Source organism: Oryzias latipes, chromosome 4, assembly GCF_002234675.1.
Source record: "Oryzias latipes chromosome 4, ASM223467v1".
Classification (NCBI taxonomy): domain Eukaryota; kingdom Metazoa; phylum Chordata; class Actinopteri; order Beloniformes; family Adrianichthyidae; genus Oryzias; species Oryzias latipes.
In genome coordinates, this window is record NC_019862.2 from 23,073,198 (window position 1) to 23,096,833 (window position 23,636).

The following is a 23,636-nucleotide window of genomic DNA, read 5'->3' on the forward strand; positions in this document are numbered from 1 at the left end:
AAAAAGGCTTTGTGCGTAGCATGCATTTGTTCATATTGCGCAACAATCTTTTTTTTTTTTTTTTTTTTCACGGCCACCCGGAAGAAATTCCAATTTGGTTGCTGCCGTTTTCATGGCTGTTCGTTGCGATAGGCGGCTTCATTTTAGTCCAAACAACGGAAGCCTAAGAGAGCAGAGAGCTGGCAAAATAACATCTTGAATTTCCCCAAAATAAATGATCTAAAACAACAAATTCAAATTAATTGACAAAATCGATTCGTCTCCCAGCTCTAGTCCAACCTGACACAGGGAGATAGGTTCAAATCTACGATTGGACCAAAGACTCTTAAAGTCTCACTCCAATCATCTTTCGTCAATGAATGCGCATTGAAAGTTAAACCAGTTCAACTTTGACCAATTAGGGACTCAGATTTGGTAGCAATGTATGTGAACAGAAAAGGACGCCATCCTCAATTCACTGATCCCTGAAAATTGATCACAAAGGAGAAATTAATGATTACAGCTTGTGCCCGGCTGGAATTCTATGACATCAAATCTTTTGTATATTGGAATATAAATGTGAAAGAAATAAAACCTGGAGCAAGATTCACCAGGCTTTTACATTTCACACCAAGCCTCTTCCAACTGTAGATACGTGGCCAGTATCAGGTAGCGACAGTCCAATGTAAACACTGTATGTCACATCCCCGGCGTGTACGTAGTATTAAGTGAAGCTGTCAGGTCACATAGATTCTGTTTGACATGAACCACTTCAATGTAGACTTTATAAACCTGAGAAGTGCTGCCTCGTGTTGCTATGCAGAAGTCACAACCCCTGACTCCTTAAAAAAGGGGGGAGGGAGACAAACACACACACTGAACAGGAGCGGAGAAGATGAAATGTGCCCTAAACATGTGTCAGCATGTCTGCAACCCTGTTATTACAGGGCGGAGGCGGGTGATGCTGCTCCACAGTGATAAAAGCCGCTCTGACTCCCTGCTGGAGGAGACTATTCCAGCTCTGACAGACAGGGAGGAAGAGGAGGGAGAAGGGTGGGAAGAAGAGGTCAACTGAGGGAAGGGAAGTGAGACATGATGATGATGCACCGCTGCATCCATTAATATCAAATCGCAGCTTCAATCAATTGCCTCGCTAACACGAGGAAATGCCACGAAACTCCTGTTGAGTTTCAATAAGCCTGCTGCTTAGCCGCTAGATCACAAACCCAGGCGGCTGACCTTCATGCCAGATCTCCTGCTGAGCTCCAAGACATTCCGGGAGGGGAGCAAACCGAAGACTGTCCGAAAATTAGAGGGCAAATTGTGAGATACAGCAAAATTTAAAAAAAAAAGGGCTGCATTTGAAGTAAGCACGTACCTCTTGGAGCGCCGCAGCATGCTCCTCTCAGGGAGGGAGAAATTGGAGAGCACAGTCCAGGAATCAGACATGCTGACGGCGATTCAGAGCCCGCATCACTCCGACCTGACACTCAACAGACGCCGGCTTCCACCTGTCATACCGACGGCATCGAATGTGCGAGCTTGCTGGTGCTGTGACTCCCCTCCCTCAACTGATGCTACTTCTCCCCTCAACAGCGCCTCCCTCCACCCTCCCTCTCCCAAAGCTCACCTCTCTGTCTGAAAGGACATCGGCTCTCATCCAGAACATGTTCTGATGCATGTACTTCCCGTTTCCCTGTTGTTAGAGCTCTTCAAAATAAATAAATCTGATTTCTCAATTGCATGAAAGACATGGATGATCCATGTCTTTCATGCAATGACTGCATATGAGTTTTACAGATATACAGTCAGTGCTTCCGTGTAGCGACGAGGCTGAAAACTTTGGACAGTAGCTCCTCCTTCACACAGGAGGAGAGCATCAGATTAAAGACATTTTTGGACAAGCAGCAATTTCCATCTGTTTCTAAATAGAGGCGAAGGATACAAATTTGATAGGCGAATCACGTTCGGTATGAGCACAGCGGTACAGGCCCAAGGAAACCCAACTGAGCCTTAAGGAGGTATTGTGATGAAGCTCTACAGCTTGATATGAATCACATGATCAGAATGTTAAGACAGGAAATTAAGCAGCAACAAAATATGTTTTACTAAAAGTCAAAGATCAATAAAATATTTGAAGAAAGCTTAGAATTTGACTAAACATGCATGCTGCACTTCAGAAAGGCAAAGGATTGGTCAAAGAGAAGCAGTGCACACGAGGACACTCAATTATTAGTCAAACTCCAACCGTATGACACTTGTTACAGAACTATACGTCAGCCGCTGTGTCTGTTATTTAAACAGGAAAATCCAGATTCCTCATCAGGAACAAATTGTTTTTTGTTGAAGATTTTTGTCTCTCAAAGTTTTTTTTTTTTTTAACTTGTCCTGTCCAACAGCTGAGCAGACGGATAGGATCTGAAATCTTCTTGTTACAACAAGGGGTTGTGGATCTTCTGACACACTAGGTGTGTCTCTCAAAGCTGAAGGAGCCACACCTTTGAGCTCGTAGGGTAAACAAGGAGGGAAGGGACAATATGTTGGTCATTACCAGTTTTGTTCTGAGGCAAGACATTGAACCCCACATTGCTGCTGATGGTTATAGGTTGGCACCAGTGTTCAGCAGCGGAGTGAATGGAAGAATGGGACTGTGACTGTAAAGCGCTTTAGGTCTTCTGATAAGGAAGTAAAGTGCTATAAAAGTAAACACCATTGACCATTTGATTTGCCACATGCAGTTCATCAAATAAAAAAAAAGTCAAAATAATCAATTTAACGTGTCGTAGTGAGACTAAATGGGTGTGATTTGAAATTGATTTTGTAGTTTAGCAAACTTCACAAGAAAATGTGCCAGAGAGATTTATGTGAGTCCAAATATATTTAAGAAAGAGGTCGAAGAAAGAGGGGAGGCAGAAGGGTCCGTGGCCAGAGAGAGAAGGGAAAAGGCAGGAACATAAGTTTGAGAATAGGGACTCTTAACGTTGGCACAATGACAGGGAAAGGCAGAGAGCTGGCAGACATGATGGAGAGAAGGAAGGTAGATGTACTGTGTGTGCAGGAGACAAGGTGGAAGGGCAGCAAGGCACGTAGTATTGGAGGAGGATACAAACTTTTCTATCATGGTGTTGATAGGAAGAGAAACGGGGTAGGAGTGATTCTGAAGGGGGAGTTTGTAAACAGTGTTCTAGAGGTGAAAAGAGTCTCAGACAGGATGATGAGCCTAAAGTTAGAAATTGAAGGGGTGATGGTGAATGTAGTCAGTGGGTATGCGCCACAGGTTGGCTGTGAGTTAGAAGTGAAGGAGAGATTCTGGAGTGAGTTGGATGAGGTCATAGAGGGTATCCCCAGAGGAGAGAGAGTTGTTATTGGAGCAGACTTTAATGGGCATGTTGGTGAGGGCAACAGAGGTGATGAGGAGGTGATGGGCAGGTTTGGTGTGAAGGAAAGGAATCTGGAGGGACAGATGGTGGTGGACTTTGCGAAGAGGATGGAAATGGCTGTAGTCAACACTTACTTCCAGAAGAGAGAGGAACATAGAGTGACATACAGAAGTGGAGGTAAGAGTACTCAGGTGGACTACATCCTGTGTAGACGAGGTCATTTGAGAGAGGTTAATGACTGCAAAGTGGTGGTAGGAGAGAGTGTAGCCAAACAGCACCGCATGTTGGTGTGTAAGATGACTCTGGAGGTCAGGAAGAAGAAGAGAGGGAAAACAGAAAAGAAGACCAAGTGGTGGAAGCTACAGAATGAAGAAACTTGTGAGGAATTTAGGCAGAAGTTGAGACAGGTCCTGGGTGGTCAGGATGAGCTTCCAGATGACTGGGAAACTACAGCAGAGATTATCAGGGAAACAGGTAGGAAAGTGCTAGGTCTGTCATCTGGAAAGAGGAAAGACGGTAAAGAGACTTGGTGGTAGAATGAGGAAGTACAGGAATGCGTCCAGAGGAAGAGGTTGGCTAAAAGGAAGTGGGATGTAGAAAGGACTGAGGAAGGTAGACAGGAGTACAAGGAAGCGCAGCGTAGAGTGAAGAGAGAGGTGGCAAAGGCCAAACAGAAAGCTTACGATGAGCTATATGACAGGTTAGACACAAAGGAAGGAGAAAAGGACTTGTTCAGGCTAGCCAGACAGAGAGACAGAGATGGGAAGGACGTGCAACAGATAAGGGTGATTAAGGACAGAGACGGAAAGGTGCTAACAACCCAGGAGAGTGTACAGAAAAGATGGAAGGAGTATTTTGAGGAGCTGATGAACGTGGAAAATGACAGGGAAAGAAGGGAGGAAGATGTGGTTGTTGTGGAGCAGGAAGTAGCAGAGATTGGAAAGGAGGAGGTTAGGAAGGCTCTGAAAAGGATGAAGAGCGGAAAGGCCGTTGGTCCTGATGACCTACCTGTGGAGGTATGGAAGTGCTTAGGAGAGACAGCAGTGGAATTTCTAACGAGTTTTTTCAATAGGATTCTAGAGAGTGAGAAGATGCCTGAGGAATGGAGGAGAAGCGTTCTGGTTCCGATCTTTAAGAACAAGGGTGACACGCAGAACTGCAGCAACTATAGAGGAATAAAGTTGATGAGCCACACAATGAAGCTGTGGGAAAGAGTAGTGGAAGCCAGGCTTAGGAAAGAGGTGGAGATTTGTGAGCAGCAGTATGGTTTCATGCCCCGTAAGAGCACCACTGATGCCATTTTTGCTTTGAGAATGTTGATGGAAAAGTACAGAGAAGGTCAGAAGGAGCTGCATTGTGTGTTCGTAGATTTAGAGAAGGCGTATGACAGGGTGCCGAGGGAGGAGCTGTGGTACTGTATGAGGTCGTCTGGAGTGGCAGAGAAGTATGTCAGAGTAGTTCAGGACATGTATGAGAGAAGTATGACGGTGGTGAGATGTGCTGTAGGTCAGACAGAGGAGTTCAAGGTGGAGGTGGGACTACACCAAGGATCAGCTTTGAGTCCTTTTTTGTTTGCTATGCTGATGGACAGGCTGACAGACGAGGTAAGACAGGAATCTCCCTGGACAATGATGTTTGCGGATGACATTTTAATTTGCAGTGAGAGTAGAGAGCAGGTGGAGGAACAGCTAGAGAGGTGGAGGTTTGCTCTGGAAAGAAGAGGCATGAAGGTCAGTCGTAGTAAGACAGAATACATGTGTCTGAACGAGAGGGATCAAGGTAGAAGCGTTAGGTTACAGGGGACTGAGGTGAAGAAGGTGCAGGAGTTTAAGTACTTGGGGTCAACAGTTCAGTGTGATGGGGATTGTGGAAAAGAGGTGAAGAGGCGAGTGCAGGCAGGTTGGAGCGGTTGGAGGAAAGTGTCAGGAGTGTTGTGTGACAGAAGAGTGCCAGCAAGACTCAAAGGAAAGGTGTACAAGACAGTGGTGAGACCAGCTCTGCTCTATGGGTTAGAGACGGTAGCAGTGAGACAGAGACAAGAGGCTGATATGGAGGTAGCGGAGATGAAGATGTTGAGGTTCTCCTTAGGAGTGACCAGGTTAGACAGGATAAGGAACGAGTACATCAGAGGGACGGCTCATGTTGCCTGTGTTAGCGACAAAGTCAGAGAAGCCAGACTGAGATGGTTTGGACATGTTCAGAGGAGGGATAGTGGATATATTGGTAGAAGGATGTTGGAGATGGAGCTGCCTGGCAGGAGGGCAAGAGGACGGCCAAAGAGGAGATACATGGATGTCTTAACAGAGGACATGAAGTTGGCTAACGTTAGGGTAGAAGATGTTCATGATAGAGCGAGGTGGAAAAGGATGATTCGCTGTGGCGACCCCTGATGGGAAAAGCCGAAAGAGAAAGAAGAAATATATTTAAGAATTGAAATCAGGGAAAAACCATTGACTGTATATGAGAACTGGACTGACTGGGTGAGTGTGACGTCACCATAGAAAATGACTTACTTCTGGCTCCAACCAAATGAAGTCAATTCAGTCGCCATTTATTTGCAATTCATACGCCGCCATGTTGGAACCAGACTGACTGGCAACTACTCTAATCAATTAGGAATGAGCCACTTGGACGTTTACATCCTTACCATCTGAAAGCGCACTCAGGAGGATCTGTCGATCAAATATTTTGAACGTTCAACATAGGGACCAATTCGTACCACATACTTTTACTGAGGCATCTGATAGGTCAGTTTATAACTTGAACAACTTGCACTACAGAAAAAACATGACAAAAAAAACTCGGAGTATCAAGACCATGCTTGAGGTATCAGAGCAAGAAAAGTAAGTCTGACAAATGGAATGACTGAGTAATAGCTGTTTATTTCTTCATAGAAGTCTACGGGATTTTGGCTTCTTGGGACTAGCAGTTACTTCCTGTTTAGAACGTGAGGGGGAGGAGTCACTCAGTCCAGTTCTCATTTACACTTATTGAGAACATCTTAAAATAACAAATTGTGAAGGAATTTTTTTTTTTTAAATAAAAGTGAGATTAACTTAAAAGGACTGGATTGTTGGATCTAAAGTTATCCAACGAGTCAATTTTCATAGAAAACAAAAACTACGCCTCCACAACCAGGAAAAACAAACATGTGAACAGTGTCTTTAAAATAAAAGTGAAAGTGATTACTGATATTTTTGTTTTTTAATGACTATTCAATGTTTTACAAAAGCAGTGTTGGGTCTCCTCTATAACTTCACTCGTTTTTAATTAAAGGTTGTAATTAATAAAATGAGCTGTTCTGGTTAATAATCATTACGAGAGTTGGTTAGAGCCCCTGGACAATCCAAACCTTATTAGTGCCGTTTCCTGCACAAGCCCAGGAAAACACCCTGAAACATGTGTTAGGGGATTACTCATTATGAGGCTCTTACCTCCAGAGGAAGGGGTTTCCTCGATGGTAAACGGGGGCAGACAAAGGGCCGTCGCACGAGAAGAGTGAGGGAGAAGAGGGAGAGAGGGAGAGTGCAGAGAGCTGATGGACAGACGGATGAAAGGAAGTGGGGGACAACAGGTGCTGGAGGAGGAGGAGGCTGCTGTTGCCTTGGCAACACAGCTGAGCCGGGGACCAGATTCTGCCAACAGAGGAGGGAAGGAAGGAAGAAAGGATGAAGAAGGACGAGAAGAGAAGTGGCTGACGAGGGCGTATGAACTGGTATGTCCATTGGCGTTTATAAAGTTGCTAGTTAAAATGTTTTTAACCCGTTAACATCTGAGATGTCACTGGTGACACCTAAATAACAGGCTCTTTGACATACCGCAACTCCTCAACCGTTTACGCTACAGGTGTCAAACTATAACTATATAGGAACATATATATATTAGGCCTGCACAATATACCGCAAATTTATCGTTATCGCAATATCCAGCTCTGCAATATGCATATCGCAAAAGACGGCGAATATCGCAATAAATCGCAAACCCAAAATATGTTAAAACAATCTTCTAGCAGCTTGAAGCATTTAACGAATCAAATAAATCCCTTTATGCTTTGACCAATCAGATGGACGCCTTCCCATTGTTGACCAATCAGATGGAGGCCTATTATGTTAACCCTGGTCCTGAAGAGCCTCAACCCTGCCTGTTTTCCAGCTCTCCTTAACCAGCTTGCTGTTGATTGGCTGACTCAAGTGATTTCACATCCTGATTGACTGAACACACCTGATTTTGGTTATCATTATCGAGCAGTCTAGGGAGAATTGGAAAACAGACAGGGTTGAGGCTCTTGAGGACCAGGGTTAGCCACCCTGACGTTTGTCCCCCATGTCGATGAGGGTCATTTGGAGTATAATTTTTAAACTGTTGCAATGAAATGGGAATGATGTTTTTGTTTATTTTTCTATTTGTTTATTTACCGCAAATTTATCGTTATCGCAATATTGATCACTAATATCGCATATCGCAAGTTTTCCTCATATCGTGCAGCCCTAATATATATATATATATATATATATATATATACATATAATTGCCAGAAAAAAAAAATCAGAAACCGGAAAAATAAAAAATAACCAACAATAGAAATTGACAACTGACGGTCTCCCTTCATGGTGAGGTAGATGTGAAGTGGAGGAGAATAAAAAAAATACTATACCTAAATGTTTAAGTTTGAGGTTGTGTACTAACAGCCTAATTTGACTTATCACATTTAATATGGCTTTAGACCTATACTAAAATATGACCAAACTAACAAATGAAAAGTGGAAGTTCAATTCAAATCTGACTTTTTTCTGTCCGTCTTTTTCTGTCTATTGATAAATAAATGTATGTATGCATAGCATGTTTGTTTTATAGGATGTTGTTACATCCCCTGAATTATCAAGTGGTTTATAGGTTTTGTCTTTCTGCAGATTCTTGGTTTTAGTTGTATCATTAAATTTAAAATGAAAAGCTGAAAGAAAGGAAAAGAAAAGAAAGAAAGATGGTCAAACTGATTATTAGGTCAATCTGCTCGCAATTATCTGGGCTCTTGTATGACATTTTATGAGAGATTTTACTGTAAAGTTAAGTAAATAGAGAGGGTGCTTCCTTTAGATTTTTAGCTTTCACAGAGAGACTAAAGCTCATAAACTGATCACAGTTGGACAGAAAGCCCAGATTCAAATTCACTGATCTTCAAAGATCACCAAGTGATCAAGTCCAAAAACTGAGAGGGGAAGTGTTTAAGTGCAAATCAGTTTCAGTCCCTTTGTTTCCAAATAATCCCACTCTGCAACAGAACAGAGGCCAGACAAGTCCTTCTCGGCTCCTCAGAGTTCAACTGGTACTCAGTGCTGACCTGCGGGGCAGGCGGACCGTATGGCGGTAGTCTCAGAGTCCCAACCCTCCCCCCAACGGGTGGGAGAGACCCCCGCGGGTGAGCTTCCCTGCTGGTAGATGTAGATCTCCGCATACTTTAGTATGCAAAGTGTTTACCCACCATGCAGCAGGACCATCTGTGGTGCAGCTCAACAGTTTTAGCAAAATCAAACACAAACGCATCATGAAATAATGGACTGAGAAACGAGATTAGTCTAATGGCTCATCAGCTGAAAGACTAACCTGCTGTCAGCATGGGCAAATTTGCAAAAATATCTGCAGGCGGTCCGCATTTTTGCAGGATTTTAATACAGCTGTCTTTATTTCTTAGAAAAAACATAAATCACTGTTTATGATATTAAAGCTACAGATAAAATACCTACGAAAGGTTTAGCAGTTCCCTGATAAGAATTACTTTGGCTGCCAATGAGTTATTTGCTTTTTGTTAGTCTAAATGTCAGTTATTTTAAAATAATGAATTTCTTCGTTCATTCATGCACATTAGTTTGAACAATGAGGCTGAGAGAGTCTCTAAGTTACATTAAAAAAAGCTATGCAGAGGGACTCAACAGTCAGAATTCTTATGGAGTAAATAAAATCTTGTTTATTTTTAATAAAGTTGTAGGTGCTTTACATTTTATGTTTTTAGCAGCCCTCTGCTTCATATTACAATGCCTAGCTAAAACAGAGAAATACATTTGATTTAGGAAATCTTTAGCTTTCTTACATTAAAATGTATGTACAAAAACATTTAATGTGCTTCAGTTCCATCTACTTATTCATTGGATGTTTGTGGTTTGTGAAAAGTTAATCATTAAGTTTATAAAAAGGTTCTGCTAGCATCATGCCAATTATAGTAAAGATGCAAACAACACTTTGAACTTGCTAAAGTTCTTTTTTAACCTAAAATTGACTGAATTTAAAAATGAAAAAAAAATTGTATAACAAAATTCTAAGAATTTTAAATGTATCAGTAAACCCGTGGAATTTTAACATCATCAGCAGCACAGGTTTAAAACTTTAATAGCCAACGTTTTCTCCCTTTTCTTCTCTAAAACATGCAGCTTTGAATTTAGACAATGTTGTTTAATAAAATGACTGAATTCTTAGCTCAGACCCTGCACTCATAAGGAGGGTCTAAGGGCAGGAATGGCCAGTTTAGTTTAGTCTGTTTAGTTTAGTGATCAGCTATCATATTTTATAACGGATTTTATGTTTTGTACAATTAGTGAAGCCCGTTGTGACACCTGTGTTGTAATGTTGGGCTAAATAAATCAAGAAATAGATAAAACTGAGGTGAATTAAATTGAATTTGGAAAAATATATTAATCCCTATAAGCCATTTCTTATTCTGTCTGTTAGGAACAACCTTGACAAAATGACTACTTTGCGAATTGTTTAAAACTATTTCTCACAGCTTACTTAAGTGAAGTGGAATGTCATGACAACAGATTTTCTAGAAGAATCCTCTTTGGATGGCTGGGCTCAAAGTGGAGCTGTTTCGCCATAAAACAGCATGAAAACAGATGTGATGATGTGGGCTTGTTCCCTAGCAACTAAGACAAACACAGTTTCCATTTAGCCAAGCATGAGCCCAGCAGTCCTTCACACATATTCCCCCTTTAGCACAGTAGCACCAAACCTTCGGAGTTTGTGTGGTTGAAGCTGCATATTTATTGTCTGTCAAGAAACTGGAGCCAAAGACAAATGACATCAACCAGGGAAGAGTTCCTCATTTCAGCAAATAAGTCTTCAAGTTCAACTCAGTTTAGTTCCGTATTCAAATGGGTCTAAAATGTTGAGTTTTTAATTATCTGAGGCTGTAGTGACCTCATCAGAGACCTGAGGAGAACAAGATGTTTTCTAAGAAGTCCTGATAAAAACGATGTGAGAAATGAGCAGAGAACTTCCTTTGTCATCAGATAAGATGGTTTATCTATGTTGTAACGTCTTATTCAGAGCAAGTTTAACAGGCTGTAAAAAGTCATTGTTTTTGTTCACCTTTGTCCTTTCGTTACAGACATTTAAAGGCACAACTCATCCCAAACAGCTGCAGTGTTTTTTGTTGTACACTGGTGCTTTGATACATCGTTATTCATCTTTCGCAGTCTCACTGTTTCACAGAATTTTTTCTGATTAAATGTTGTTGTTTTTTTACTTTTTTGTTCACAGTGCACTGTGTCCTGCATTCTGATTGACTGTCGACTTTGTCAATCAATTTGATCGGTGCCGTGTCTCCTGTACAGAATGCGATCAGTTTTCCAAAAGAAAAAAATCATCAATTGTGAACAGATTTTTGTTTTCATTCTATCAAACTGGACTTTTTTTTTCTACAAAGTTTTGAACTTTGAGAGTTTAAACAAGAGAGAAAGGTGTAGAAGTTGTTTAGTGAGGGTTTTACTGACCTTAAACATCTCTTATCCAAGTCTGTGGGTTTCCTCTTTCAAAGGTTATTCATGCAACCTACCCCCTGCCGTAAACAAGGGAACAGTGTAACGCCATTTTTTTGCCACTCCTATTCAGGTCAATTGAAGCTAATCAGGCCACAAGCTGTCATTGTGAACTGATGTTTCTGTTTCTGATGTTTATTCCTATTCATTTCCATTTCCGCTGACTCAGTCTGGTCACTTTTTACAGAAGCATTGGGGGATGAATGAACTGTGATTCAGCATTTAATCCCTCTTTAACCAAGACGACACAATGCGATCGTTATGAATTATTCTTTTCTTCTGCTCAATTTATCGCTCGAGATAAACAAATGCACGCAACTTGTGGCCTTCCACACACACATGAACACAAACTTGCATGAGCACACACGCTCTTACTGGAGGCGAAGATGCGGCGCTCCTGCTCGCTCCTTCCTTCTTTTCATTTTGTGTTCTGGGACAGAGGGATCAACTGTAATCTGTAATAATCCAGCAAAGTCTGTTGGTTCATCTGACCGGCAAACGCATTCTCATGGCCGAGCAACCCTTAAAAACACTGAAACTGACTCAGCCAGCCAGGAGTCGCTGCCCTGTCTGAGCTTCAGTGTATAAAAGAGCCCAGATCTGTGTGCGAATGAGTGTTACTCTTATCTCCACTCACACACAAACACAGCTATGTGAGGTATCTGGGCTACAGTGTTCATCCAGCAGCAAGCATGGGCTTGCAGAGTCCAAAACTGAGAGTGCCACAGCATTGTTCGGAGAAACGACGCAAACAGACGTGAGATCACCAACTCCAGAGTTCAACACAAAGTTCACCAGGGTAAATCCGTTTGAGTGGAGTCCTCCGACCGAGACAAGAAAACGAATCCATAACATGAAACGGTGAAGATCGCAGAAGTTCCAGCTGAGACCAGGTCGCTGGTCACGGTACAAAACTCAAAAGGATCGCTCCTGTCACCCCGCAGACGGGAGCAGCCGGTCCAGTTAATCCCCCTGTACTCCTGCCAGAGTCAGCTCACCCGCGATCTGGCTGTCGGCCGCCACAGACAGCACTGAGAACTCGGCAGACAGCGGCAAGGGACAGAAGGGCGAGGAGGAGGGGAGGACAACTCCGGATAGAGGAAACCTGAGATGCTCTCAATGTGTAAACAGCACAGCTTGGTGAAATGTTTACAAAATACTTCTGTATTGTTGTAACTCTTTGCTAAAATGAGGAGAAACATGCAATTAAAAAGTCATCAAGTCCACAAGTTTCTTTAAAAAAGCTGAATGAATTGGATTTAGTTCTCGTAATTGTACACATACATTTATGATGTATAAAAATTATATTTTATTTATATATTTTATTGCAAACCCTTGATTCAATTCAATTCAATTCAATTTTATTTGTATAGCCCAAAATCACGACAACAGTCGTCTCGATGGGCTTCGAAGTAAAACATGAAATCAAAAGGATCACGAATACAAAGAGTTCAATAGAAAAATACTAAAATGAACTAACAAACTGACTAAGCTATACTGGCATCCCTGCCCTTAGACCCCCCTTCGCGGTAAGGAAAAACTCCCAAAAAAAACGGATTCCGGAAAAAACGAAGAAACCTCAGGGGTGCCCACATGAAGGAGGGATCCTCCCCCAGGACGGACAGGCGATTTACCAGAAATCTTAGAGAAGAATTAACTTATCTAAATCTACAACTACATATATAAAAGTCCAGCAGACGAGCTTCATCCAGCCGTGGTTGTGGGGACAGTCAAAGGCGCGAGTCGAGCCGGAGACAGGAACCACAGCCAGGTGTAGGAGCAGGAGCAGAGACGAGGTACTCGGTCAGGTACAGAGCAGAGACGAGCCAGAGATGAGCCAGAGGCAGGATCCACAGCCAGGTGTAGGAGCAGGAGCAAAGGCGAGGTAAACGGTCAGGAACTGGAGCACGGATGAGCCAACTGGAGTCTGGAAGCACTCCCACTCCCCAGGAGGGGAGAGGAAAAGAGGGACAATACATGAATCGCACTGCACCAAACAGAGGCATGGAGAACTAAATGATAAATTATGATCAAGAATAGAGGAGAGGAAGGGTAGAAGTAAAAAAGGAAAGAGGACAGAACCCCAGTGCACCATAGTTACCCCAGCTTCAACTTCTAGCAGCCTTTTAAAAGAAATAGTTATTATTAAGTTTAATTTAAACAAACTAACATTAAGTTAAATAATCTCTGAATACTAGCTAGTCTGACAATAAGCCTGTCCAAAGAGGAATGTTTTCAGTCTAGCTTTGAATGTAGAAACTGAGTCGGCCTCTCTTACATGAGCTGGGAGTTTATTCCATAAGACAGGGGCTTGGTGGCTAAACGCTCTACCTCCAACCGTACTTTTACTAATTCTAGGAACCACAAGCAGTCCTGCATTTTGCGAGCGAAGTGTTCTGATTGGTTGGTAAGGGACTATGAGGTCCTTAATATAGGACGGGGCCATTCCATGTAAGGCCTTATAGGTTAACAGGAGGATCTTGAACTTAATTCTAGAATCAACTGGGAGCCAATGGAGCGAAACTAACACAGGAGTGATGTGATCTCTTCTGCTGGTTCCAGCTAACAATCTAGCAGCTGCGTTCTGAACAAGCTGGAGACTTCTTAAGGAACTCTTAGGACACGCTGCTAACAAGGAGTTACAGTAATCCAGCCTCGACGTAACAAATGCATGGATGAGTTTTTCAGCATCACTCTTAGAAAGTATATTTCTGATCTTAGCAATATTTCGCAGGTGAAAAAAGGCAGTTCTACATGCCTGAGATATGTGAGCCTTAAATGATAAATCCTGGTCAAGTAAAACCCCAAGGTTTCTAACTGTGGAATTAGGGGCTATACTTATGCCATCCAGGGAGACTATCTGAGCAGACAGAGCATCTCTGAGGTTTTTAGGACCAAGTATAATGACCTCAGTTTTTTCTGGGTTCAAGAGGAGGTAATTAATTGTCATCCAGGTCTTGATGTCACTGATGCAGGCGTTCAGTTTCTCTATCTGGTCATTCTGGTCAGGCTTCATGGATAAATACAACTGCGTATCGTCGGCATAACAATGAAAATTAATGCTGTGTTTCCTGATTATGTTTCCTAGGGGTAACATATAAAGCATAAACAGGATCGGTCCCAAGACTGAGCCCTGTGGGACTCCATAGTTGACTCGAGTGCACTGAGAGGAATGGCCATTTACATTGATCAATAGGTATAAATCATTCTGACAGTTTGGGGGAGGGGGGGGGGTCAAATATTTATACAAATCTTTCATTTGTTATGTGTGATTTCACTGAAAATATTTTTTAAAAACTCCACCTTTTCATCTTTTGATCTTTAAGTCTTCCCAGTGGTCTTTTCATTAATATTATGCCATTTTAAGCCAAAATCTAAAAAGTTGTGCCTTGTCAAGGACATAGTTTCTGCAGAGCAGCAGCAGTTTGTCAAAAACTCCTGAGTATACCGTTGGTATAGAGTAAGCCGGCCCCCATTTTCCATCATCCCTTGTTTTACGTGCTCTCAAACAAGCTCACACCCCAAACCTAACATTAGCGGTGCAACAAAAATGGTGAGCAATATTGGAGCTATCTAGCCGTACAGTTTAGAGCCAGATGCAGCTCAGACGTACATGGATCTATTTATCTACAAGTGCATCAGATAAGAGAGGAGCAGGGAACTTGTGGCCTACGATTGTAGGTCCTGTGTCATTTCTAGAAGCCATTTCAAATGACTTTTTATTCGTCTGCTCTTGATTTACAACAATTTGAAAAAAGAAATACTCAGAAAAGTATTTTAAAGCTGAATTTTCTTTATATATTTATGTCCACTACCATCAAAAAGATGCCTAAAGAACATGTTATACACACCAAGAACACAATTTCCAATGAAATGGCTCTTTACTTCTCATTCATCAAGTTAGCAGACAAGTTTATTTCAGAATGAAACTGTAGTTGGTTTCCATTGTTTGTTTTTCTGCAGTTTGATTTGTTTTATACTGTTTGCTTTGAATAGCTTGAATTTAACTTTGAGTTCTTAATTCTATTCGCATTCTGATTTAACACAACTTGATGAAGTTATCAAGATTTGTACAGATTGATGTTGCTCACTTTAAAAAAATCTACATAATTATAAATAATTCGTTTTCTGTAGGAAAATGAAGAAAAACTTGCGCAAAGCCTGTTTGACGAGTAGAAGCGAGGGACAAACTCAATAAAGGTAAGGTTTCGTTGACCCGGCCGGGTCCAGCTGTCACTCCAGCTCTCTTCTTCTTTCTGAGAAGCCCGAGGCCACTGCTGACGCTGCACAGCTAAATGCAGCTCACATGTCAGCCAGCTAACTAACAAACAATGGACTGAAACACAGATGGCTTTGACTGGAACACTGACATGCACCCGCGGGGTTCTGTAAATCTAGAGTGATTACTGGCCTGACGTGGAAGTAGCTGCAAGACACGAGACCAACATTACACTTCACCACTTTTACCTGCAAATGTCATCTTCAAGCAAAACTTCTTTCTAAGCAAACTTCATTCATTGCTTCATAATATTGCTGGGTTTAATTTCATAGACGTATTTCCACTTAAAGTAAAGATGGAAAGACCAATGACTACAACCCGAACCTTATTCAAAGAGGGTTTTTATACATAACATTTTTAAAATCTAGTTAACCTACCGTATTTGTGCCTGACTTAATTTACAATCATAGAAAAAGGTTTTCTTCGATGTAGTTTCCATTTGAGGTGACTCTAAGTTAGGCGGAGTACTTGATTTAATCACTAAACTATGTTTGAAAATGGGAACATTGGTGGGAAGAACTAAATGGATATACCGGTACTTGAAATATAGTTAGTAAGCCATTTAAAGACCTATAGATTTGATACTACCTCATCAATCAAGGACTACATCCCCAGTTTGTATTTTAATTTGGAAGTTTGTCATTTTTTTTCTGTATTTATACAGTCCCTGTGTATAATGATGCATTTGACTTTTGTTGAACCAGGTTAGAGAAAAACGTGCAAGTATGAACTTCTGACATCTGGGTTTAGTTCTTTAGACAAGCTTCACTCTGGAAGTCAGTGGGCTCCCCTTGGTCGGAACATGCCAAATTGTTCTCTTAGAGAAGTGGAAGAAGATCACAGTGGACAATAAGATAAAGTGTTGTACACTCTCAAAACATTATAAATGTAGCTGATTAGAAAAATGGATTTGGCGTTAGAATATTCTCCACAAAAGTTCCAAAAGAGACCAGCTTTAGTTGACAGAACAGAAAAGGTTAACTAAAACTAAAGTGGCGAATGAATATTTACAAAAGATCAAAACTATGTAAATGAAAAGTAAATGAAAAAACAAAATACGTGCAAAAAAAGAGACTGTTATAAAGTATAGTCAACATAATCAACAGTCAGGTTTCAGAACAACACAAACTAGCACTGAGTTTGTGCATAAGCATACAACAGCACACACACACACACACACACACACACACAAGCCCTTTGGTTCCAGTATGACATCAAGAAATTGATGATGCATTTCTGTTTTCTATAGAAGTTATGGAAGGTATAAAAGAGTGTTGTTTTTCTTAGAGCTCAAGCTGCAGCCACCTGTGTTTTCTGCCTTTGTGACTCCTTAGGGTCGCTGCACTGGGAACAACTGAACAGGTCTGAGAAAGTTTCCTCAAAGACCAAAATAGCACAGGCTGGAACCTCCCGAGCTGCTCAGCATGAATGTGCAGAGCAGCAGTCATGCACAGACATTTACTGCAATGCTCCATGCTGACATTGTTGACATCAAGTTGTAGCTTAGCTGTGTTGTTCATATTAGGGGGGGGGCTTGCGAGGTGGGATGAGGTAGAAGTCGTTCTATCTCCTGTTGCTGTAGCAACAGATGAGCCATAGGAGGGCTTGCTGCTTCATCTCCAAACCCAGACTGATGAAGAAGAGGCTTTCTTTTGTTAGATAGCTCAGATATGTGCTTATAAACATCAATCCGCCAAGATATTTTTGAGAAACCGCACTTCCACAAACCTGATAAAGCTAAAGAACATAGCTAGCAGATATTCTCAATTGCAGTTTCTTTGTTAAAAGTTGGCTTTTATTTTAGTATTAGGGATGTCCTAATCAGGTTTTTTGGCCTAGATTCATTTCTGAGTCATTTGATTTTGAACATCTGCCAATACTGAGTCCAGATATGATACTTTCATAACACAGTAGAAAAAACTGAATACATTTAAATTTAAAATAGAGGCTGTCTATTTCAATTTTATTCACTTTCTTTTATCATTTAACACTGAAATGATACACTTGGACTCGTTCCCAGGTACTACTCCAAGTCACTGGTTCAGATACGTGGACGACACTTGGGTCAAGATCAAAATCCAGGAAGTGGAGGCTTTCACAGATCATATCAACATGGTCGACAAGAACATCAAGTTCACCAGGGAAGATGCAAAGGAGAACACGCTAGCCCTTCTAAATCTGTGCAGTGATCATTGGAGAGGACAGACAGCTCAAGGTTGAAGTGTACAGGACGCATACTCACACTGATCACACACTTCAAACCACCCTTTACAGCACAAACTAGGTGTTATCAGGACTTTACAACACAGACCGCCCAGGACGTGCCAACAAGCTCTGACAGAAAGAAGAAAGAAGAGCAACATATCCGTCAAGCCCTCCGAACCTGTGGATATCCCAACTGGGCATTCACCAAATCCCAACATACAAGAAAACAAGACAAGAAGGAGCAAGAGCCTAAAGGGAACATTATTTCCATTCCTTAAATCTCAGGCCTGTCTGAAAAACTAAAAAGGATTTTCAGATAACATAACAGCTCAGTTCATCTCAAACCTGTTAATACTCTCAGACAAAAACTGCTTCATAAGGACAAAATTCCCAGCTACAAACAGAGCAACGTTGTGTACTCTATCCACTGCAAAGAGAACTGCAATGACCAGTACATAGGAGAAACCAAACAACCTCTACACAAGCGGCTTTACCAACATCGCAGAGCCAACTCAAGTGGACCTGAGTCTGCAGTACATCTCCACCTGAAGGCCACAAACCACTTGTTCGAGGATAGCGAAGTCCGAATTTTAGCCAGACAGAAAGGATGGTTTGAGCGAGGAGTGAAAGAAGCCATTTTTGTCAAGAAAGATAAACCTTCTCTTAATAAGAATGGTGGTCTCAGGTTTATTCTTCCATCCATCTACAGCAGTGTTCTGAAACCCAAACAAACCCAACCAGTTTCACCTAGGTCATTTACAGCTGAAAGAGATCCTCAAAAACCTACAAGCATGAAGGTTAACCTGCCACCCATACTGAGACACCCCACCCACCCCCGTCCCACCAAATCCAAACACACATTAGCCCAACCACACAGGAAAACACACAGCGATAAAATTAGATCTTCATCTATTCACAGAGGGATGCTCAGCTGTTCCTGTGTGCCCACAAACACACCGTGTGGCCTTTAGGATTTATCCTTCAACCCACTGATGGGAGCTCCCAGCACACATCCTAACACCCATCAGCAGCAGAGACAGAGCGACACGGATTCTCTGTTTGCACATGATAGCAAACTTGGCTCAGGTGGAAGCAGAAAGTCGCTGGCAGTTCAACAGAAGTCTTCCCACCACGTTGTGTTGCTCCTTTCAACATACATGTCTGTTCTGCTCATTGTATTCAGCTTTAAAGCTTCCCAAACATTTCCAGATGACAGCTCTGGAAAGCAGTGCAGACAAACATGGCTGAATCAGACAGAAGGGATTATGGGTACTTACAAACTGCCTCTTCTTGGAAGGCTCAGCTCCTTCTGAAACACAGACACAAAGAAAGACACTCTTAACTCACTGGTTTGATTATTCAAAGTCTTTGGGAGTGCTAATATTTCTGAATTTTCAGCATACAGACAGTGTAGATATGACAGAACAGAACATCAGTGAAGCTGTTCGGCCAGCAGGTGTCACTGTGAGATTACTCAAGATGCAACATGAGGACCAACACCCTGTTTTCTGCACCTGAATGTTTAATTGTAGTGCATGAAGAGAGCACTGCAGTCTGAGCACTCGAGGGTGTTACTATGGTAGTAACAAGTATATGAAGGACACAGCAGAGCTGCATGGCTCACAGCTTTATTGATTAACAGATGAGTGAAAAGCTGCAGACGTGGGAGAAGCGACAGCTACCAATTATTCTCACAGGGGGGAGACTGGTCCGGATGGATCAGATTGACATAGAGCCCTGATCCACTTATGAGCTGCAACCTGACCTCCTGAATTACAGCCTTTCCTGGAGAGCGGCACCTGGATGACAACCTGTGAGTCAGTCTGTGCGGTTTTGAGAAGTTTACACAGCGTGCTGCCTGGCTCATAAAGTAGGTCAACATCTGGTTTGACATAGAAAATCCCTGTTAACACCTAGACAAGCATCAAACGGCATGAATGGCGGAGAAATCCTCAAGTAGGAAGAACAAACTCTCAGCAAAAAAACACTTCCAAAATGACCCACTTAACATTTTCCTCCTTTAAAAAGAAACTATTTCCAACACTAACAAAAATAGCGAATTCCTCATTACACTTAAGAGAAACAGATTTCTTGGTTTTCCCAGAGACGTCTAGACTTAGCATGTGATGATGATGAGAACTGGCGCACCTGTTTTGACTCTGTCACACTTCTCGTCTCGTAACACTCACAAAAGCAAACGCACACAGTGTTCCTGTGTGAGGCGGCAGATAAGCCCCCTCTATCGCTTCATATCTCTGTGCAGAATGCTAATGGGCATAATGGAGTCTGGGTGGAGAAGAGTGAGTGGGTGCACAGCGGAGGTCTGCTGCAGAGAGTTGCTGAGCTGCGATGACATCCGTCCAAGCGCTGCTTTTCAAGTTTTAAATGGAACAGAGGAAAAAAAAAAAAAGTAAAAAATGAGCGTGTGTGCTTTTGTTTTACAAACCACTGTTGTTGCCTCAGTTAGTCCTGTGAATGTTGTCATCCAGATTCCAAACCCACTCAAATATTGTATTATTTTCTAAACTGGTTAAACGAGACCTGTGGTAGTTTCTGTGTTTTCATAGTTAAACATGATAAGCCCCGCTACGATCATCTTTTGATCTGTGTTCAAAGTGTTCCCAGTTGTCTATTAATTATGACTATGCTTGGCCATAATTTCAAAAATCTGTGTTGGATTCTAGGACATAGTTTCTGCAGAGTGCCAGGTGAGCTCTGTTTACTGCTCTCCTAGCTTCCAGCCCCTCACAACCCCAACCTAACATGACCGGTGCAATGGCAAGCAACATTGGAAGTATCCAGCTGTACAGTTTAGAGCCAGATGCCAGCTAAGAGGAGGAAAACAAAGGCGTACACGGATCTATTTGTCTGCAAGTAGATGATTCAGAATGGAGAGGAGCAGGGAGCTTGTAGCCACACAGCATTTTTCCATTTGCACCTGATTCACAACGATTTGAATAAAGGAGTACTGAGAAGTTTTAATCTTAGCTTTCATTATGTCCTCCTTAGTGAGAAAAATGTCACAAAACATGTTAAAAACACCGTTGTCATCTGAGTGGGTCTTCAAATACTGACATGAAATATCAAATTCTGCAGCAGCGTCTTTTTCTTTTACTTCCTGTTTGATGATTTTAAAATCTAAATCTTATTTTCACTTTTAGATCATGTAGAAACTTTTATCTAGAATGGATGGACAATTATCGCAACATGTGCTGCTCATTAATTAAACACAACAGTGATAGCCTTCAATATTTTTTTTTTTATGTTGCAACATGTAATTCATCTGTAAACGCTTTAATGCAGAGAAGGCTTTTATATCCCCCCCAGCTGGACTCTGCTGTGTGTCTTTGCAGCATCAATATAAGACGAGCAGAAGAAGAGCGTTGCGGTTTAATCACCCTCTGCTCTCAACGTCCATTCGCCCCCGCAGAGCTCCGCACACGTAAAATGAGGCTCATCTGAAACCCTCGTCTGACAGCTTATTGCATTACGGCCTGTTTTTCTGTGTGCTGTCACTGCTATCTGAGTGTTGAGCCCTAAGGGGGGATGGCCCCAAAGCCATGCTACTAAAAAATAACCAGAGGGGGGTCAAAACAGGCTCAACAGCCAGGCTCTGGTAAACGAACCAAACCGAGAGCTGTGATGAAATTATCCGTGGTGATGGAGAGTATCATCGCAACACAAGCCTGAAGCTTTCAGCCCATTGGAGAACAGGAGCTGATGATTCGCTCTAAAGCTGAGAGAGAAGATAGGGAGGGGAAAGAAATGAGGAGGATGGCTGCGAAGGCTGTAGATTAGCTAAAAAAATCTAAAGAACAAGAAAAATCGTGCAGTTTTATGTGATGAGAAGTCACCCAAAGAAACATCTTAGTTGCTCTTCTCTTTCATCGGGTCAAACCAGAAACTGTCATATGTTGGTGGATTTGTCTGTGCTTCTGATATCTAAGTTTAATCTATCTAAAATGTGTAAAAGTTTTTCATTCACAAATATATTTTTTATAGAATAATGTACATTCAAAGAATCACTAAAGTTGTTTTCTAGAAAAAAAGATCATCAAAATTAAAGTCTTGTTTTAGTTTTACCTTTTTTTTTTTCATTAGAAGAGTTCAGAGTAGTACTGCACCAGCCTCAAACTCCTGAATCGATTTGATTTTTACCCAGAAAATCTATTTATGTGACATGTCCATTATAAACCCATTTTATATGCTTTGAAATATACATTTCACATTTCCATTGATTTAAATGGAACAAAGACAGAACGTTCGACTAACATGATAAATTGTTGAATACAAGCTGGTTTTTACTGTGAAAAACAGTATAAAATAAATTGATTTCAATAAATAGATTTTGCAATATTTTAAGCTTAAACTGATTTAATTTGACAATTTGTGTTTTAAGCCCAACCCAAGAAAAAATTAGAAACTTAATGTTGCCAAAAACAATAAAACATAAAGCCTTAAATTACCGTAGCTATTAGCTGGTCTTGTAGCAATCCCAAGAAAAATTCTGGAATCCAACAGAGGCAAATAAACATCCCTTGATAGGCATGCAGAACGGACCAACAAAGATCCTAACACTGCACATGCGTGTCTGTTTATGACTATATATGAGAACTGGACTGAGTGACCCCTTCCCCCAGCATTCCAAACAGGAAGTACCCGCTGGCTCCAAAAAGCCAAAATCCGATAGACTTCTATACAGAAATAAAAAGCTATTACTCAGCCATTCTATTTGCCAGAAGAACCGTTTTGCTCTACTCATTATTTCAATTATATTTTGCTGTAGTGGAAGTTATTCAAGTTATAAACTGACTGACTCAATAAAAGTATGTGGACTCACGCCGAACAGTCGAAACGTTGGATCGACAGATTTTTGTGTAGCCCGCTTTTAAATGGTAGGAGTGAGCGACTGCAAGCTCACTCCTGATTGGTGAAGGTGGTTGCCATAGAAATGTTGACTCAGACAGACTCAGGCTAATCACTGCTTATCGACGTCGTCTGGCTCCAACATATGTATACTGTATATATGGTTGTTTCAAAAGTGGATCGTGTGCCAAAAAAGTGTGGGAAGCCCTGATTTAGAGGATTGTGTCATGTTTGGTTGTTTTGACTTTATACGTAGCTGCCTGACAAAGTGATAGACGAGCCAAATGCACATTAAAATCAAACCCAGTCAGAAAAGCTAACAAATCCTGGGCATAAAAGTACTAAAGTTACAAAGTTTATTGCTTAATGTGACTTGTGTTTATTTTAAGGTGTGCTTGGGGCTGTGCTTCAGCCTTTCCATTCCTAAGGTATAATTATAAAAGATTTCTTGTACAATAAAATTGTCCTCATCTCCTTTAAAAAAAAGGAAGTCTTCGTAGGAGAACAGAGTGGATATTCATTTAGCCACAGGTGCCAATTTAGACAATGGTGTTAATCAAAAATGATTTAATTGTTGCAGAACTCAAACGTTCAACCAAGATTTTTTCAAAAGGTTATGTGAAGAAAAATGGGAATCAGACTCTGGCTGCACAACTCTTTCATCTTGATCACAAATAAAAACAGGGTAGTTTTAGTCAGAAAACTTTCAGTTGCTCTCATGCAACAAAAGACCACACTTCTGTGGGTAACTGTGTGTTTGACTCACTTCAGTCTCTGTGTGCGGTTTCTAAATGAGCAGTGTGTGGTCACGCCAAGAAAGGGCTTGATGGTAATGACAGATTTGAGTTGAGCTAAAAACATGCAATTAGCAGAAGGATGCCAAGATCCACCGGAGACAGTAAGAGCAGCTGCAAGAATTTACTATCAACACTGTGAATATTGATGAGACGACAGTGACAACAAAGACTCCGGGGTAACACACATCCGGCATCTACACAAAACCCACTCACAGAAATGTTTATTTAATGATGACACAGAAACAGTGATAAGGTCTCAGGAAAAAGATCTGCGATAGAGATAAAAAAATCAGGCAAAGAACAAGTAAATCAACGTAGAACA

At 41.5% G+C, this 23,636-nt stretch overlaps 1 protein-coding gene across 11 annotated transcripts in view; it reads right to left on the minus strand.

The window, feature by feature from the left end:
- Window positions 1-23,636, minus strand: part of mast2 (microtubule associated serine/threonine kinase 2) — a 191,537-nt gene that overhangs the window by 49,193 nt on the left and 118,708 nt on the right. For 4 of the 11 annotated variants that reach the window (XM_023954410.1, XM_023954409.1, XM_023954408.1 and 1 more), the window contains 2 exons: window positions 18,929-18,960; window positions 6,794-6,994 (listed from right to left, as the gene is read on the minus strand). In XM_023954410.1, the coding sequence (XP_023810178.1) occupies window positions 6,794-6,994; window positions 18,929-18,960 (233 nt within the window). Of the gene's footprint in view, window positions 1-1,357; window positions 1,551-6,793; window positions 6,995-11,542; window positions 12,211-18,928; window positions 18,961-23,636 lie in introns of those variants that run through there. The other 7 variants (XM_011474291.3, XM_011474290.3, XM_020702563.2 and 4 more) reach the window with 4 other exon arrangements.